This window comes from Pongo abelii, chromosome 15 (genome assembly GCF_028885655.2).
Source record: "Pongo abelii isolate AG06213 chromosome 15, NHGRI_mPonAbe1-v2.0_pri, whole genome shotgun sequence".
In the NCBI taxonomy this organism is placed as follows: Eukaryota; Metazoa; Chordata; class Mammalia; order Primates; family Hominidae; genus Pongo; species Pongo abelii.
The window spans coordinates 78,929,642-78,948,134 of NC_072000.2; the positions used below are offsets into that span (position 1 = coordinate 78,929,642).

Here is an 18,493-nt window from a genome sequence, read left to right on the forward strand (position 1 = left end):
GAAATTTTTAACAGTTGAAAGTGGCTTTCTACACAACTAGTTAACAATCTTGTCCTGATTCTCAGACTGTTACTTTGTGGTTTCTGCTACCAAATACCAATTACACACAAGTTCAAGCAGGGGGATTTTATGTCAAGAATGGAAGGTCCAACCTTTGGTGACACATAGCAATACACCTTCTTCGGTTTCTTCACCTTCTCAGGGGTGTGGCACTCAGAGGGCGAGTCTTCATCTTCCTCGTCAACAGCAGTGGATGGCCGGCGCTGGGAAGAGGTCATGTGCATGGGTGGCAGGTGCCATGGAGTGCTGCTACAGTTGGTAGCATTATAAAGATAAGCCTCAAAGTAAATGCTCACGCCCGAAGTGGACACGTTGCGTTCGACGATATTCTTCTCATCCTCTGAAGTATAATAAGGAATAAGGTTTAAAGTAGAAGTCAGAGGAGAAAAAAATTACCTATCACTAGGCTTTTAGTCCACAGGACAAGCCAAATGTGGACCAAATATCAAATGTTTGTGAGGTCAGACAAAAGAGTGCAAACAGGCAAAGAAATGGCTGAAGAACAGTACTAAATCATACTTTTCTTTTAACTTACCACTTAGGACAATAATGTCAAATTCACCATTATTGATTGGCTGATTTTGGTATGAAATGCAAGCATGGAAGCAGCCTCGAGAATGCAGGATGAGTCGCAAGAACACCTGGAAAGTCTGCCTGTTGGATGTCACTGACTTCTCAAATGAGACACCAGTACTCTCTTCTTCTTGAGGGCCGAGCTATAGGAAGGCAACAGAGCATCACTTAACACATAGTATTTTCCCCATTTACAAGTCACTTTACAAAGAGCTTTCCTATCTATGATCTAATCTAAATCACAAAATTACTAATGAGACAGGTATTGTCAGATGAAGATACAGACAGCACAGAAGTCAAGGAGAAGGAAACAGAGATGGAAGTGAATTAGAAGGTGTGAGAATAACAGAGAAAGGAGCCAGCTCTCTCTAGCACACAGATAAAGAAGGGAGGCTGCTTACCTCATGAATGGACAAGGTGTAATTGTGCTCATCTCTCAAGGACATGGAATTGTTGGTGGGATTATCATACTCATCTCGGGGTACTATTTGAAGGGTGTGCGGCTGCCCACAGGTCAATACAAGAGTAGAAAAGTGGCACACAATTTTGGTCTTAGAAGGAACCACCATTCCTGGAACAAAGACAATGGAATCTAACATTTATTTATTTTATTTTATTTATTTATTTTTTTTGAGATGGAGTCTCGCTCTGTTGCCCAGGCTGGAGTGCAGTGGCGCGATCTCGGCTCACTGCAAGCTCCGCCTTCCGGGCTCACGCCATTCTCCTGCCTCAGCCTCCCGAGTAGCTGGGACTACAGGTGCCCGCCACCATGCCCGGAAAAATTTTTTTTTTTTTTTGTATTTTTAGTGGAGACGGGGTTTCACTGTGTTAGCCAGGATGGTCTCGATCTCCTGACCTCCTGATCCGCCCGCCTTGGCCTCCCAAAGTGCTGGGATTACAGGCGTGAGCCACCACGCCCAGCCGGAACCTAACATTTAAAGGTGCTCTTCAGGGCACAAAGATCTGCTCAGTGGGTCCTAGAAAGCTAGGTTTCCTCCCAATTCCTAGGGATAAATAACACTATCAAGAGGAAGAGAGGCCAGGTGCAGTGGCTCACACGTGTAATCCCAGCACTTTGGGAGGCCAAGGCCAGAGAATCCCTTAAGGATCCCTTAAGAAGTTCAAGACCAGCCTTAGCAACATAGCGAGACCGTCTCTACAAAAAATAAAAATTAGCCGGGCGTGGTGGTTCATGCCTGTGTCCCAGCTACTCAGGAGGCTAAGGCAAGAGGATCACTTTAGCCCGGGAGGTAAAGGCTACAGTGAGCTATGACCACACCATTGCATTCTAGCCTGTGTGACAAAGGAAGACCCCGTCTATTTTTTTTTTTTTTTTTTTTGAGACAGAGTCACGCTCTGTCACCCAAGCTGGAATGCAGTGACACAATCTCGGCTCACTGCAACCTCTGCCTATCGGGTTCAAGCGATTCTCCTGCCTCAGCTGAGTAGCCGGGACTACAGGCACCCACAACCACACCCAGCTAATTTTTGTATTTTTAGTAGAGACAGCGTTTCACCATATTGGCCAGGCTGGTCTCGAACTCCTGACCTTGTAATCTGCCCACCTCGGCCTCCCAAAGTGCTGGGATTACAGGCGTGAGCCACTGTGCCCAGCTAACCCTGTCTATCAAAAAAAAAAAGAGGAAAAAACAGAAATAGAGAAATTTAAATGAATTTGGGGGCTTATTTTACAAATTCTTAACCACTGCAAACCCTAAGCAAAATGAAAAAAACTTGGAAGAAATAAAACAAAACAAAAAAACCAACAACTAAACAAATGGAGATATGTTTATGGAAGATTCAACATAGTATAGATGTCAATTTTCCCCAAATTGATATACAGGTTTAACACAATTCTTATCAAAATTCCAGCAAGATTATTTATAGATTTAGTTAAGATTATTCTAAAATTTAAATGGAAAGGCAAAGGAACTAGAATAGCTAAAACAATTTTGAAAAAGAAGAATAAAGTGGAGTCAGCTTACCAATTTCAAGACTTATTATAAGAGCTACAGTAATCAGGCTGTGCGACTTGGCTCACGCCTGTAATCCCAACACTTTGGAAGGCCAAAGCAGGAAGATCACTTGAGTCCAGGAGTTTGAGACCACCCTGGGCAACATAGTGAGACCCTATCCCTACAAAAAAGACAAAAAATTAGCTGAGCATGGTGGTGCACGCCTGTAGTCCCAGCTACTCGGGAGGCTGAGGCAGGAGGATCACTTGAACTCAGGAGGCCAAGGCTGCAGTGAATCATGATCACATCACTGCACTCAGCCTGGGTGACAGAGTGAGACCCCGTCTCAAAAAAAAAAAAAAAAACAAACAAACAGAAGAGAGAGCTACAGTAATCAAGATTCTGTGGTACTGGCGGAGGGATAGGTACATAGATTAATGAAATAAGCCCCCACAAATCTGTCCAACTGCTTTTTGATAAAGGTACAAAAGCAATGTAATAGAAGAAAGATGGAAGATCACCTTTTCAACAAATGATGCTGGAGTAAATAGACATGTATAAGCAAAAAAAAAAAAAAAAGGACCTTGACCCAAATCTCATATATTAAAATTAACTAAAAATGGATCATGACCCTAAACACACATTTTCAAACTGTAAAAACTTTTGGGAAAAAAAGAGAACATCTTCAGGATCTGGGACCAAAGATTTCTTAGACACCAACAGTTTGACCATAAAAGAAAAAAATGGATGCACTGGATTTCTTTCTTTCTTTTTTGAGACAGGGTCTCACTTTGTCACCCAGGCTGGAATGTAGTGGCATGATCACAGCTCACTGCAGCCTCAACCTCCTGGGCTTAAGTTATCCTACCACCTCACTTCTCCACCCTACTCCCCAGTAGCTGGGACTAAAGGTGCATGCCACCACACCCAGCTAATTTATAAATTTTTTGTAGAGATGAGGTCTCACTATGTTGCCCAGGGCGGTCTTGAACTCCTGGGCTCAAGTGATTCTCCCACCTCAGAAAGTGGATTTCATCAAAATTGAAAACATGTGCTCTGTGAATAACTCTGTTAAGGGAATAAGAAGAAAAGCTCAGCCTGAGCAACACGGCAAAGCCCCATCTCTACAAAAAATATAAAAATTAGCCAGGTGTGGTGGCATGTGCCACAGTCCCAGCAACTTGGGAGGCTGAGGTGGGAGATCACCTAAGCCCAGAGAGGTTATGGCTGCAGTGAGCCATGACTATGCTACTGCACTCCAGCATGGGTGACAGAGTGATACCCTGTCTCCAAAAAGAAATAAAGAAAAGCTACAGATAGGGAGAAAATATTTGCAGACCATATGTTTAACAAAGGACTAGCATATAGAATATATACAGAACTCTCAAAAGTCAACAGTAAAAAGCCAAAATGGGCCGGGCACGGTGGCTCATGCCTGTAATCCCAGCACTTTGGGAGGCCAAGGCGGATGGATCACCTGAGGTCAGGAGTTTGAGACTAGCCTGACCAACAGGGCAAAACCCCATCTCTACTAAAAATACAAAAAACTAGCCGGGCATCATAGCAGATGCCTGTAATCCCAGCTACCTGGGAGGCTGAGGCAGGAGAATTGCTTGAACCTGGGAGGCGGAGGTTGCAGTGAGCTGAGATTGTGCCATTGCACTCCAGCTTGGGCGTCAAAATGAGACTCCATCTCAAAAAAAAGAAAATAATAAATAAATAAATAAATAATAATCCCATTAGATAATGGGCAAAAGGGCCAGGTATGGTAGCTCACACCTGTAATCCCAGCACTTTGCGGGGCCAAGGGGGTGGATCACTTGAGCTCAGGAGTTCAAGACCCGCCAGGCCAACATGGCAAAACTCTGCCTCTACAAAATATACAAAAATTAGCCAGGCGTGGTGGTGTGTGCCTGTAATCCCATCTACTCAGGAGGCTGACACAGGAGAATTGTCTGAACCTGAGAAGAGGAGGTTGCAGTGAGCCAAGGTAGTGCCACTGTACACCAGCCTGGGCAAGAGCAAGGATGTCTAAAAATGTCTAAAAAAAAAAAAAAAAAAGGAAAGAAAAGAGAAGAGAAGAGAAAAGAAAAGAAAACAAAAGAAAAGAAAAGAAAAAAGGAAAAGAAAAGAAAAGAAAAGGAAAGGAAAGGAAAGAAAATGGACAAAAGACATGAAGAGACATTTCACCAGAGGATACACAGATGACAGACAGGCACATGAAAAGATGTTCAATAGCATTAACTATTTAAGAAATGCAAATTAAAAGCACAATGAGATACCACTACACACTTATCACAATGGTTAAAATAAAAAATAATGACAGCATTAAATGTTAGCAAGGATGTGAAGAAACTGGATCATTCATACATTGCTGGTGGGAATGTAAAATGCTACAGCCACTCTGGAAAAGAATTTGGCAATTTAAAAGAAACTAAGCATACAACTGCAATACATCTCAGCAACTGCATACTAGAGAAATGAAAATTTATGTTCACATAAAAACCTGTAAGTGAATATTTATAGCAGCTTTATTCATCATAGCCCCCAAATGGAAACAACCCAGATGTCCTTTAACAGGTGAATAGTTAAACAAACTGGTACATTCAGACCACGGAATATACATAGAGTATCCCTAATCCAAAAACCAGAAATCCAAAATGCTCCAAAATCCAAAACATTTTGCGTACCTACATGATACTCAAAGGAAATGCTCACTAAAGCATTTAGGGTTTCAGATTTTTGGCCTAGGGATGCTGAAGTGGTAAGTAAGTATATTGCCAATATTCCAAAACCCCCAAAAATCCAAAATCCAAGACACTTCTAGGCAGACACAGTGGCTCATGCCTGTAATCCCAGCACCTTGGGAGGCCAAGGCAGAAGGATCGCTTGAGGCCAGGAGTTAGAAACCAGCTTGGTTAACATAATGAGACTGTCTCTACAAAACAAAAAATCAAAAAATTAACCGAGCGTGGTGGTGCACACTTGCAGTCCCAGCTACTTGGGAGGCTGAGGTGGAAGGACTGCTTGGGCCCAGCAGGTCAAGGCTACAGTGAGCCATGATCCTGCCACTGCATTCCAGCCTAGGTGACAGAGCAAGGCCCTGTCTCAAAACCAACAAAACATTCCTACACCACATTTGGAGAGAAAAAAACCACAAAATCACACTTCTGGTCCGAAGCATTTTGCATGAAGAATACTCAACCTGTACTACTCAGCAGTAGAAAGGAACCAACTACTGATACACTTGGTAACTTGGATGAATCTCCAGAAAATTATGCTGAGTGGGGAAAAGTCAACCCCAACAGGTTATATACTGTATGATTCTAGTTATGTAATATTCTTCAAATGACAAAATTATAGAAATGGGGAATAGATTCGTGGGTTGCCAGGGGTTAAGAAACAGGTTGGAGGGCGGGGCAGGTATGGTGGCTCATACCTATAATCCCAGCACTTTGGGAGGCTGAGGCAAGCGGATCATGAGGTCAGGAGATCAAGACCACCCTGGCCAACATGGTGAAATCTTGTCTCTACTAAAAATACAAAAATTAGCTGGGCGTGGTGGCACGTGCCTGTAATCCCAGCTACTCAGGGTGAGGCAGGAGAATCCACTGAACCAGGGAGTTGGAGGCTGCAGTGAGCCAAGACGGCACCACTGCACTCCAGCCTGGCGAAAGGGTGAGACGCCGTCAAAAAAAAAAAAAAAAAAAAAAAAGAAACAGGTTGGGGGGGGGGATGGGTGTGGCTGTAAAAGGGCAACATAAGGGATCCTTGTGATGATGGAAATGTTCTGTACCTTGACTGTATCAATGTCAATAACCTGGGTGTTATATTGTACTAGTAGTTTTGGAAAATGTTACCATTGCAGGAAACTGGGAAAAGGGTACACCAGATCTCTGCATTATTTCTTACAAATGCATATGAATATACAATTATCAAAAAATAAAAAGTTTAATTTTTTTTAAAAGGCTGTTACATATAAGGATATGAGCTGTTCTCCACTGGTGGCAAGGAGGTGGGTGATGATAATTCATATGAAAAGGAGTATCTGAGTGAGTCACTTAAGCAAAGGAGAGGATACATGGAGAGAGAGATGGCTTGGGAGCCACTTTGTCCAGAGGCTTACTCTGCTATCAGAGAAAGAAAATTAAGGACTAGTCAAGCAAAGATACACAAATCTTAAGGCCCCACTCAGTATGGTTTCACTTCAAAAGTTACCCAGGGACCCCAGGTCCTATTATTTCTGTGGATACCACAGCCCTTAGCCCTTAAGAACTAACCAAACTAATGACTCAGCAATTTTACTCCCAGAGTAATAAAAACATGTCAACACAAAAACTTGTACACAAATGTTCACAGCAGTATTGCTTACAGTACCCAAAAGTAGAAACAACTTGACCACTAACTGATGAAAGGATAAATACAGCATGTACACACAACAGAATATTTGTCAATAAAAAGAAATGAAGTACAGATTCACGCTACAGCATGACCGAATCTGGTTTAGATATTTGTACCCTCCAAATCGCATGTTGAAATGTGATTCCCAATGTTGGAGGTGGGGCCTGGTGGGAGGTGATGGGGTCATAGGGGAGGATCCCTCACGAATGGCTTGGTCCCCTCCTCAGGGTTATGAATAAGCTCTTGTTCTGAGTTCATGCAAGATCTGTTTGTTTAGAAAAGCCCAGCACCTCCTCCCTCTCTCTCTTGCTCCCTCTCTCACCATTTGACACTCCTGCTCCCGCTTCGCCTTCCACCATGAGTGGAAGCTTCGCGAGGCTTCACCAGAAGCAGATGCTGGTGCTATGCTTTTTGTGCAACTTGCAGAACCATGAGCCAAATAAACCTCTTTTCTTTATAAATTACCCAGTCTCAGGTATTTCTTTACAGCAAGACAAAAGCAGCCAAACACAGCAGGTAACTCCACAGAGGCAGCAGATGAGTGGCTGCCTAGGTCTGGGGGATTTGGGGAAAAAGTGACTACTAACATGTATGGGGTTTCTTTTTGAGGTGATGAAAATGCTCTAAAATCGACTGTGATGATGGCTGCATTTAAAGAACCATTAAACTGTATACTTTAAAAGGATGAATTTTATGGCATGTGAATTTAATCTCAATAAAGGTATTATTTTTAAAAAGGAAAGACAGGATGGAAAGAGTGAGAGAGAGGGAAGGAGACAAAGGGAAAAAAGAAAGGAAAAAAGAACCTACCAGGTTGAAAAATTTTGTAGTAGGGACTATACGCCACATTTAATCCACCAAGCTTCACTGTGATTTCATAACGCCCAGCCTTGCGCACAGTGAAGGCCACTTTTACTACGTTGGAATTGGGCTCCTGAAGGACTTCCTGGGTCACCGGAATTTCCACTGCTAGCTCGACATGAGAGATGTGAACTCTTAGTCCCACAGGCCGATGTGCAGGGAAAGGCTGCCCGTTCTTATAGAATAACTGCCATGGGGAGAAGAAGGACACCTGTTAGCAAGCAGAGGGAAAAAACATTTCCTGTGTAGAGTGAGTGGGGAGACAGGAAGTAGCTGGCAGAGACCACACCAGCAAATCCCAGTACCTACTCTGTTCCTCACAGTCCTGCTCACAAAAACACAGAGAGAAACAAATCCCCTCAATACTCTAAAGAAAACCATTAAGTCATGAGCCAATTCTTAACTTGTTCAGAGGACAAGGGTAGAATTTACCACTAAATCAAGAAAATGTCCATTTTAACTTGCCACTTCTGAACCACCAATGCTGCCTCCTTGGTCTCACCAGCCCTTTATATTATCAGTGCTAACCCAAATCTAAAGGTAAGTTAGCCGGCAGCACTGGCAATGAGTGAACTAAAGCGTTACCAGACAAAGGGAGGAGGGGTTCACACTCTCAAGCCAAGCTTAATGCTACAGTGGAGAAGTCAATGCAGGAGTTGGGAAATTTTTTCTGTAAAGTGCCAGAGAGTAAATGTTTTGGCTTTGTGGGCCATACACAACGACTCAACTATCATAACTACTCAGGTGTGAAAACAGCCATAGTCAATATATGATGAATGGGTGTGGCTGTGTTCCAAGACAAATTTATTTAAAGAAACAGAAGGTGGGCCTGATTTGCTAATCCCTATCTATAATACTTATTCTTTTCTGTAATATTTTTCTTATTTTGAAAAGGTAACATTAAGCTTTATACTTCTTCAAAGCTAAGGACCTATTAAATCAAAATGACAGAGAAATTTGTGACTCTTCAGATAGTAGCAATTCACTAGTTCCTGGAAGAGGCTGAAAAACGAGAAAATGTTAACATTCCAGGCCAGCACCTGGCAGTGTTGAACTGGGCTCTGGAAAGCAAGTTACTCAGAAACCCCAATGGGTATGGAGACAGAAACATTCCCTTACATGCACTCGGAAGGCCATGCTGTGGCCCACCTCATAGGGGTCCTTCCAATCCCAGGAGACTTTGCAAGACCGGGGATCCAGGTAATTTCCCCGCACGTAGTCATAAATAGTCCGGTCCCCTCGGCGCTCGCGGTCCTCATTCTGGAGGAAGCTGACTACACGTGCGGCAAGCTCAAAGAGGAACTTAATTGTGAAGAAGAATGCAACCAAAGATACTGTGATTCCACCTATGCAAAAGAGAGAACACACAAACCGCCTGCCAGTTACTTACAGCTTTTCATTATGCAACAGGCCAGCCATTTCTCAAAAATTAAAGGAGGTCAGGATGAGACTGTAAGACTGCCAAAGAAACACTGCACTACCTCTGTGGATAAGAAAGGAACTTCTACACCAGGGGTCAGTAACTACAGTCCTCAGGCCAAAGCCCACCCACTGCCTATTTCGGTAAATAAAGTTCCATTGGGATACAGCCACACCCATCATTTATAAATTGTCTATGGCTACTTTTGCACCACACTGGCAGAGTTCAGTCATTGAAATGAGCCTTCGGAACCAAAAATATTTACTTTCTGGCCTTTTATAGAAAAAGTTTGCAAACTCTTGCTCTATATGAGCTGCATATAATGTCCGCCCTGCTCCCCATCTTCCTGCACTTCCTGGGCCCCCCACAGAAGCAGTAAAAAGGATGTGCCTTTGGTTCCCACCATTTCCTTCTTAAAGAATGCATTATTTGGGAGCCCTCCCCTCCCTTGTGTACTTGGCAAAAGTTTTCTCCAGTCCCCACCAGAGTTAGCAGTTCCCTTTTCTGGGCTCCTTCAAACTCCTGCACATTCATCTGGTATAACTTTTCTCCTCCTTGACCATTCCCCTTTATGTTATGAAAGCCTACTCCTTGAAGGCAGATTTTTGTCTTATTCAACTTTAGACTCCACAGTAAACAGTGTCTGGCATTGACTATAATTGCTCAATAAACCCAAATGAATGAATTCCAATGCCAACTCTGTGAAGGTACATTCTGGCACGACTAGAAATATTTTCAGCTCCATTTTCAAAGGGAAAAGAATAGGCAGAAAGGCAAAAAGGACCCAAGCAACCTTAACAAAAATATAATAGAGAGAGCTCTTTCCATAACGTACCAATAACGTAAAACATCAGGTCCCTTCAATGCCGACAGACAGCCGAGGATCACAGCTGCAGCTGTTAAAAGAAAACTTGTTTAGTTTTTCTCTCCAACTCTGTCTTATAGCTATCTCAGAGTAAGACAAAGTAGAGTGTATGGCGTAAGCCAAACAACTCTTTCTAGTCTAGAGCCTTACTATTCCTGTCCTCTTTCTAGCTTGACAGGTGCCCCATAATATATTTCAGAGAAACAAAGAGACTGCATCATTCCCCTTAAAGACTTCCAATCTACTGACCACTCTAGGAATACCACAAACAGCCACTTGCTTTATTGCTAATTTCAAAATGCAGTAACATGGCTTTCATCTTCTTAGATCCATACTTCCCAAGACAGTTTCCCTCCCTCATACAAAGTGGTGCTAATTAACACATGCAAAGAGGATAATGGAGTCACTTTCCCCTTATGTTTGCCTTCTGGAAGTAATTCAGCTAAGTAGAAATAGCTATATAAAATGTAGATTTTTTTTTAAAGCAAGTATCATTATCATCATGTTGGCATTATGTAATCAAAATGAACTCTGGGTCATCCCAATAATAAGCAGTGGGTCTGAAAGGGAAGTCATTTATGCTGTTACCAATCAGACAAACTAATGGGGCCTCTGGAAGATGAGCTCAGCAGAAAGACCAAGGAGAGGAACAAAATGAGACTGTACTTCTCATCCTGAGTCGTGCCTGTCAAGGTAGGAGTTTGAGGGAAGACTTTCACTGTTGTTAAACTTGTTTCCAGAATAAGACTTCAATCTTAATTACTCATTTGATCATGTGAACCAATAAAAGTACTGCCAAGGAAAAATGCAATGTATGCTAACGTTCGTATCTTATCACTGAGTCTGACCTTAGCACAGGCTGTATATGCTATTTGACAATACACTGAATTCACTCTTTCTTTTCAAGTCAGTGTACACTAAGGCTGTCAATGTTATCTTGACCCAGCACCTTTTATCAGCACTAGAATATTACGTAGAGACAAGATAGCTAAAAATTTCTAGGCTCAGATCTGGGAGGGACCAAAACAACTTTTTTTCAGGGTGTGTTTTTACACCTGATTGTGCTTGCTTAGTTCCTCTGATAACAATATACCCAATGGAACCCACAGAGAGTAGGTAATTTGAGGAATGACCGTCAAAAGTTTCATAGAAATCCTACTTAGAGTGATACCTAAAGTCCTACTAGAAAAGAAATCCACACTGCGAACATTAGAATTGTCACGTGGATGAAGGTGCTCCCAAAAGGGTCTATTACAGACAATATAAAGAGCCAAAATTTGGGATCACAACTACTGAACCTCCTTCCCAAACAAGTATCTCATCTCTTGGGACCCTATGCTGAATTAGCTGGGGACCCAACAGCTATCATCTCAAAAAGCTGCTACGATCTCTCAAAAAGCATCTGTCTGCACCTTACAGGATGCACTAGATGACTTGGTGGGACCAAAACTGGCAGTTTAACTGTCTTAGGTACTTCCTCAGCGGGATGCCATTCAATCTGACCCTAGATGTGAAATTTCTGGTCCTCAGGGAAGTTATAGCACTAAGCAAAGAAATGAAGTATATGTGGCTGGTGTTACAGATTTGTGGTCTTCTTAGAGGAATAAAAGCAGTGCCAAATGTATGGCTTGAGTCATGAGGACTAGAAAAATTCCCACCTACTATCTCTGACAACTACAACAACCTTTCTGTGAGAGACAGCAGACATGCAGTAATTGAGAAGCCTGGAGAACAATCCCAGGACTGCAAACTGTGTGACCTATCTAGGCTTCAGAATCTCATTGCTGTAAAAAGAGTTGCAATTTAATAATTTCTATGGTATCATCTCCTTTAGTATGATATGACTTCAATGCAACTCCCCACAGCCATCAAAGCTCTAGCCAAACAGCATAACAAATAGTATATGATAGAGGATAAGGGGACAGACTCTAGAGTTAGATTACCTGGCTTCAAATCCATGCCCCACCATTCATAATGTGACCCTGGACAAGTCATTTAATCTTTGTAAAGGAGTGCCAGTTTCCTTATATGTACCTCACAGGGTGCTGTGAGGATTAAATGAGTTAACACATGTAAGCAGCCTATAGTAGTGCCTGGCACACAGTGAGTTCTCAAAGTTTTAATGATTATTACAATTATTATCCATAGTAGCGCCAGTATCACTACTCCTTTACTTCAAAGCCGATAGGAAACTCCTCTCTACTGGCCCAAACTTTCTTCAAAGAGAAATGCATCTGAATTTCAAAAGGCATGGCTTCTATTACTGTCCCTAAACAGTCTGCATGGGAGTTCTTTATACTATTCTAATTTTATGCCTAAAAAACTTTACAATAAAGGGTTAAAAACTCATCCTAAAATAATTCGTCCAACAAATACTGAGTACTTACTTTTTTTTTTTTTTTGACGGAGTCTCACACTGTCACCCAGGCTGGAGTGCAGTGGCGTGATCTCGGCTCACTGAAAGCTCTGCCTCCCGGGTTCACGCCATTCTCCTGCCTCAGCCTCCCGAGTAGCTGGCACTACAAGGGCCTGCCACCATGCCCGGCTAATTTTTTGTATTTTTGGTAGAGACGAGGTTTCACCGTGTTAGCCAGGGTGGTCTCGATCTCATGACCTCGTGATCCACCCGCCTCAGCCTCCCAAATGCTGGGATTACAGGTGTGAGCCACCGTGCCCGGCCCTGAGTACTTACTTAACGTGCCAGGTACAGGAGGGACAAAGTAGAACATGAGAGCCACCGTCCAGTTATCATGAAGCTGGCAGTAATGAGCTTTACCTTGTGGAGTCCTCGGCCATTTTTCCCATCACTTATTTCTCAATCAAATCATCACTACTGATTTTCAAGATCAGCTAAACCTTCTCCAATGAGTCAGTTCTACATTTCTGCCCCACCTCTATTCATCATTTAAAACTCAACAGACCAATTACTACTTTGTCCCCAAACAACTGTCTTCTTGAAACCTCCTCATGACCAGGGAGTTAGCTCTATCAATTCATCACTCGCTGACATCAACTTTACAAAATGTCCCACTGCTCTACAACAGCTCTCAAACCACTCCCCACCCCCATAGTATTTACTGACCTCCCAGTTTCACCCATGGTCACATTCTGAATTTGCCTTCATTCTACATATTCCCCCTTTCTGGTTCCTCCTGAATTCTCTCAAAAGCCCTTCTAATTTTTTTTTTTTTTTTTTTTTTTGAGACAGAGTCTTGCTCTGTTGCCTAAGCTGGAGTGCAGTGGCACAATCTCAGCTCTCTGCAACCTCTGCCTCCCGGGTTCAAGCAATTCTCCTGCCTCAGCCTCCTGAGTAGCTGGGATTACAGGTGCCCACCACCACGCCAGGCTAATTTTTTGTATTTTTTTTTTTTTTTTTTTTTTAGTAGAGACAGGGTTTCACCATGTCAGCCAGGCTGGTCTTGAACTCCTGACCTCAAGTGAACCACCTGCCTTGGCTTCCCAAAGTGCTGGGATTACAAGCGTGAGCCACCACGCCCAGCCAGGCCTCCCTCCCTATTTTTGTCACTAAAATCACTTTTATTCCAGATCTTACCTCTGTTCTATAAGCATTTTCTGTAAGCATGTTCTGACCCTGTTGGGGGCTCTCTCTGCCCTGTATCTACTGCTACCCCCACCCCACGCTATTCTCCTTGGCCCCGGTTGCTATAATACCTCGTTATTCATCCTATGATCTATCCAAATTAGATCCTTTACACTTTTACATACAGCTCTGAAATGTCCCCTCTCCATTCCTTTTGAAAACTCATCTCCTCTGCCTAGAATATCCTCCTTCCTTTTATTCTCTACACATGGAACATCTCCTGATCCTAAGGTCTAGGAAAAATCCTATCCACTGTCTCCAAAATCTTCCCTAATACTAAATTTAGAAATTCCTTCCCTCTTGTAAATTTCCATAGAACATTGTTTTTATTTATCTTATAGCACTTTTCTTTTCTTTTCTTTTTTTTTGTGGGGGGGATGGAGTTTCACTCTTGTTGCCCAAGCTGGAGTGCAATGGCGTGATCTCAGCTCACCACAACCTCCACCTCTGGGTTCAAGCGATTCTCCTGCCTCAGCCTCCTGAGTAGCTGGGATTACAGGCATGCACCACCATGCCCGGCTAATTTTGTATTTTTAGTAGAGATGGGGTTTCTCCATGTTGGTCAGGCTGATCTCAAACTCCCAACCTGAGGTGATCCGCCCACCTCAGCCTCCCAAAGTGCTGGGATTACAGGCATGAGCCACCATGCCCGGCCTAGCACTTTTATTCTTTTAGTCTCGTTTTTTCATTTTAGAGTGGTAATGAATAGTCTTAAAAATCCTCCAGGCTGGGCACGGTGGCTCATGTCTGTAATCCCAGCAATTTGGGAGGCTGAGGTGGGAAGATCACTTGAGCTCAGGAGTTTGAGACCAGTCTGGGCAATATAGTGGGACCTCACCTCTACTAAAATTTGAAAACGAATTCGCTGGGCGTGCTGGCACACACCTATATCCAAACTACTGGTGGCAGGGAGGGCATCTGAGGCAGGAGGATCCCTTGAGCCCAGGAGGTTGAGGCTGCAGTGAGCCCTGATGGCATCACTGCACTGCACTCCAACTGCGCAACAGAGCAAGACCCTGTCTCAAAAAAAAAAAAAAAAAAAAAAAAAAAAGCTGCAAAGAAACCAACATATAGTAACTTCAATAAATATGAATAAGATCAAATGTCTGTCCTTTTCTTTGTCCAGAATGTCTAAGGATCAGGAATTTTCCAGATGGGATCTTCCTTGTAGATAGAGTTTGAAAGGATTTCTCTAATTAACAGTATACTCACTTGAGCCAGGGGTTGTAAGTTCCTCAACCTAGAAGTTGCCAATTTAATTCAGTTCAACAAGCAGGTATCAAATGCCCACCACTGGGGTTGCAGATTCCCATGCATGGTATTTTTCTACAGCAGTTTCTACAGCACCCTCTACTTTTTGCTATTCATATTTTTCCTGTATGAAATTATTTTGGAACTTTCCCAAATCTAATTCCAGTACAAACAAGTATGTAAGGCTCTACCGTACTATTTCATCCAATTGTTATATGAGTATTTTGTGTGTTTTCAAGTTCATCTCTTTAGTGTCCTTGACCTTTATAAATACGGCATATTGTGATACTTTAAGCTAGAAGAAAAATATGACAGTAGTAAATTAACAACTTTCTACCCACTTATTGAGTCACTTATCACAGGCCAAACACTGCCTTCAGTGCTTTACATATGTTAGCCTAAGTAACTGTCACCACAACAACTTGGTAAGATGAATACTATTATTCTCGTTTTATGGATTTTTTTTTTTTTTAAGCTGGGCTTAAGGTTGCTGAACATCTCACATTGGGGTAAGTGACAGAGTTGAGATTCAAGCCTGGCTGGGAAAGCCTAGCAGGGCATGGCGGCTCATACCTGTAATCCCAGCACTTTGGGAAGCCAAGGCAGGAGGATCACTTGAGCTCAAGAGCTTGGGACCAGCCTGAGCAACATGGCAAAACCCCGTCTCTACAAAAAATACAAATAAAAAATTAGGATGTCATAGTGCACGCCTGTAGTCCCAGCTACTTGGGAGGCTAAGGCGGGAGGACTGCTTGAGCCTAGGAGGTCAAGGCTGCAGTGAGCCATGATTGTGCTACTGCACTCCAGCGTGGTTGACAGAGAAAGACCCTGTCTCCATTTAAAAAAAAAAAAAAAAAAAAAAGCCTACGTCTAACTCTGAAGCTCAATGCTCTTAACCTCTACTGTGAATCATGAAAAAGAATAGTCATAAGGATAGTGAAGTATTTGGGGAAAAAAAGATTTATGAAAACAGGTAAAACAAAGCATGAGAAAGCACTATCAAATCTTACTGTGAGGAATCTCACAGCAAGGCTAAAATTAGAAAGATAAACTCTTATGGCTCTTTTTTAACCTTTTGAAATATAAATAAAGCATGACAAAGAAAAGTGGAATGCAATGCCAATTCTCTAGTGCAGAAATATCACTTGCTTACGAAGGATCCTGGTCTGGTTGCTTAATACTATAGCATTTTGGCTCACATTACCTACAAAAGGGGAAAAATACTTGAAAATATCTGTCTCAAGGGACGTTAGAAAGTTGATTAACATACATATCTAAAATCCTCTGCTTTTTTGTAGTATAAAGATTTTTAATTACAGTAGCAACTAAATTGTAGCCCCAACATTGAAAACCAGTTGTGAAAAAGTCATTTCCCAAAAATGGAGAACTGGTTTCTTCATATTTAAAATTGCTCTGCTGGGGACAAAGTCAATTCTCACTGCAACTGTATACTTTAACAGCTATCCCTTGCTGAAAAGGCTCAGGAATTGGTCACTGGATCCATGTTCTACATCCCAATAACTAAAGCTTAACTCAGTCTGTTACCTTACCTTTAAACGAGGGCCCATGTTCTGAGAACCAAGTAGAGCACTCCTATTCACCAAAGCAGATAACTTTTGGCCCCTTTCACCTTGTCTTCCAACTTCCACATGAAAGAAAAACGCCACGAGGTCAACAGAAAGGGTCTATCCATCAGACTTTGTCACAGTAACCAGGTCAGTGTTTCTGGGATGAACTGGATGAATTCCAGGGTAGAGAAATATAGCCCAAGAATATATCATTCCTGGACTTCTCTCTAGTGCAGGGTGCAATCGACTGCCAAAGGATGCCCCAGGATCCTGTCCAAAAAAGAAAACAGGGTTAGTTGGAACAGGTTTTTATTTCTGAAAAAGATTCCTCAGAAAAAAAACACAGAGAAGGTAGAACAGGCAGTGGAAACCCTGGGACACTAAAAATAACCAAGAATTGGTAAACTCTGACCAAGCATTCTCAATTAAAACTCCACACAGTTTCCTTGAGGCCTCTCTCCAACTCCACAAGAAAAGTCAACTGGCAACCTCACTGTCTATAACTATGTCTTCAGCTGAGAAGTGCCAGAGCTTCCTTCAGTTCAGTGTCCCCAAATACTTCCCTATCCTTATGACTTTATTCTTTTTCATGATTCAGCGTAGAGGTTAAGAGCATTGAGCTTCAGAATTAGACAGTTTTTTTGTTTTTCTTCTTGTTTTGAGACAGGGTCTTTGTCTGTCACCCAGGTTGGAGTGCAGTGGCATGATTACAGCTCACTGCAGCCTTGACCTCCTGGGCTCAAGCCATCCTCCCGCCTCAGCCTCCCAAGTAGCTGGGACTACAGGCGTGCACTACCGCACCTGGCTAATTTTTTGTGTTTTTTGTAGAGACGGGGTTTTGCCATGTTGCTCAGGCTAGTCTCGAACTCCTAAGCTCAAGAAATCCTCCTGCCTTGGCCTCCCAAAGTGCTGGGATTACAGGTGTGAGTCCATTCTTCAGTAGAAGCAAACTAGGCCACAGACTTTTAAAGAGTAACCTTCGGCACAACCACATACCCAGTTTGAATATAATGGGGCTGCAGCACAGGGTCTGGAGCAACCACGAAGACAAGTGAGATGAAAGCATAGGCAGAACCAGGTTACGCACGGCCTTATATGCCATGATAAGGAATCGAGACAATATTCAGCTGGAAAGGAGAAACCTCCAAAGAGCTTTAAAGCCCAATCTATCAGCCTATGCAGTCTGCTCCCTTCGTGCCCACATACGCATTTCCAAGACATGCTTAAATAAAGTTGATTTTATATTTAAAACAGTAAAATCTGCTACTACGAGTCAGGGGAAAATCTGTGAACTTTCAAAATAAAGTCACTAAATAAAGTCCAGTAAAGTCAGTTTATAACTCTCGAAGATATTCATGAACCAAAAATGTAGCAGAAAGGGGGTTTATGGCAATGCATACACAAACAGCCACCATAAGACAAATGAGAAGAGACTACTAATTAGTAAATGAAGAGACAGTCTTACCATATGGCAGGAACTGTTCTCAGTGCTTCATACATATAAACTCACAGATACAATTATCCCTGTTTTAACACAGATACAATTATCCCTGTTTTAACACAGATACAATTATCCCTATTTTACAGATGAGGAAACTGGGACACAGAAAGGTTAAAGTACTTTTCCAAGAAAACACACAGTGAGTAATAGAGCTGAGTCAAACTCAGACAACCTGGACCCAGAATCCATGCTTTTAATGACTACTCTACTGCCTCTCCACTATGGGAAACCAAGGAAGAAAGCACAAAATGCTAAAAGAACAGAATGAGTGAAGACCAGTAAATGAAATTAAGTTGGCAAACTTTTATCATTAAAAATAAATAAGTATATGTATTTAGTTTAAAATACGGCAACATGACCAGGCACAGTAGTCCACGCCTGTAATCCCAGCACTTTGCGGGGCCAAGGCAAGTGGATCACTTGAGCCCAAGAGTTCA

The 18,493-nt window shown here is 42.4% G+C and overlaps 1 protein-coding gene across 8 annotated transcripts in view; it reads right to left on the minus strand.

Annotated features, from left to right (window-relative positions):
* AREL1 (apoptosis resistant E3 ubiquitin protein ligase 1) overlaps nt 1–18,493 on the minus strand; it is a 52,279-nt gene that overhangs the window by 14,345 nt on the left and 19,441 nt on the right. The window contains exons 2-9 of one of the 8 annotated variants that reach the window (XM_063715926.1): nt 16,538–16,825; nt 15,561–15,653; nt 10,106–10,166; nt 9,000–9,196; nt 7,800–8,037; nt 1,035–1,204; nt 596–776; nt 195–400 (exon numbers count right to left, since the gene is read on the minus strand). In XM_063715926.1, the coding sequence (XP_063571996.1) occupies nt 195–400; nt 596–776; nt 1,035–1,204; nt 7,800–8,037; nt 9,000–9,196; nt 10,106–10,121 (1,008 nt within the window). In that variant the 5' untranslated portion in view covers nt 10,122–10,166; nt 15,561–15,653; nt 16,538–16,825. Of the gene's footprint in view, nt 1–152; nt 401–595; nt 777–1,034; nt 1,205–2,618; nt 2,758–7,799; nt 8,038–8,969; nt 9,197–10,105; nt 10,167–15,560; nt 15,654–16,537; nt 16,826–18,493 lie in introns of those variants that run through there. The other 7 variants (XM_063715925.1, XM_054530845.1, XM_024231612.3 and 4 more) reach the window with 7 other exon arrangements.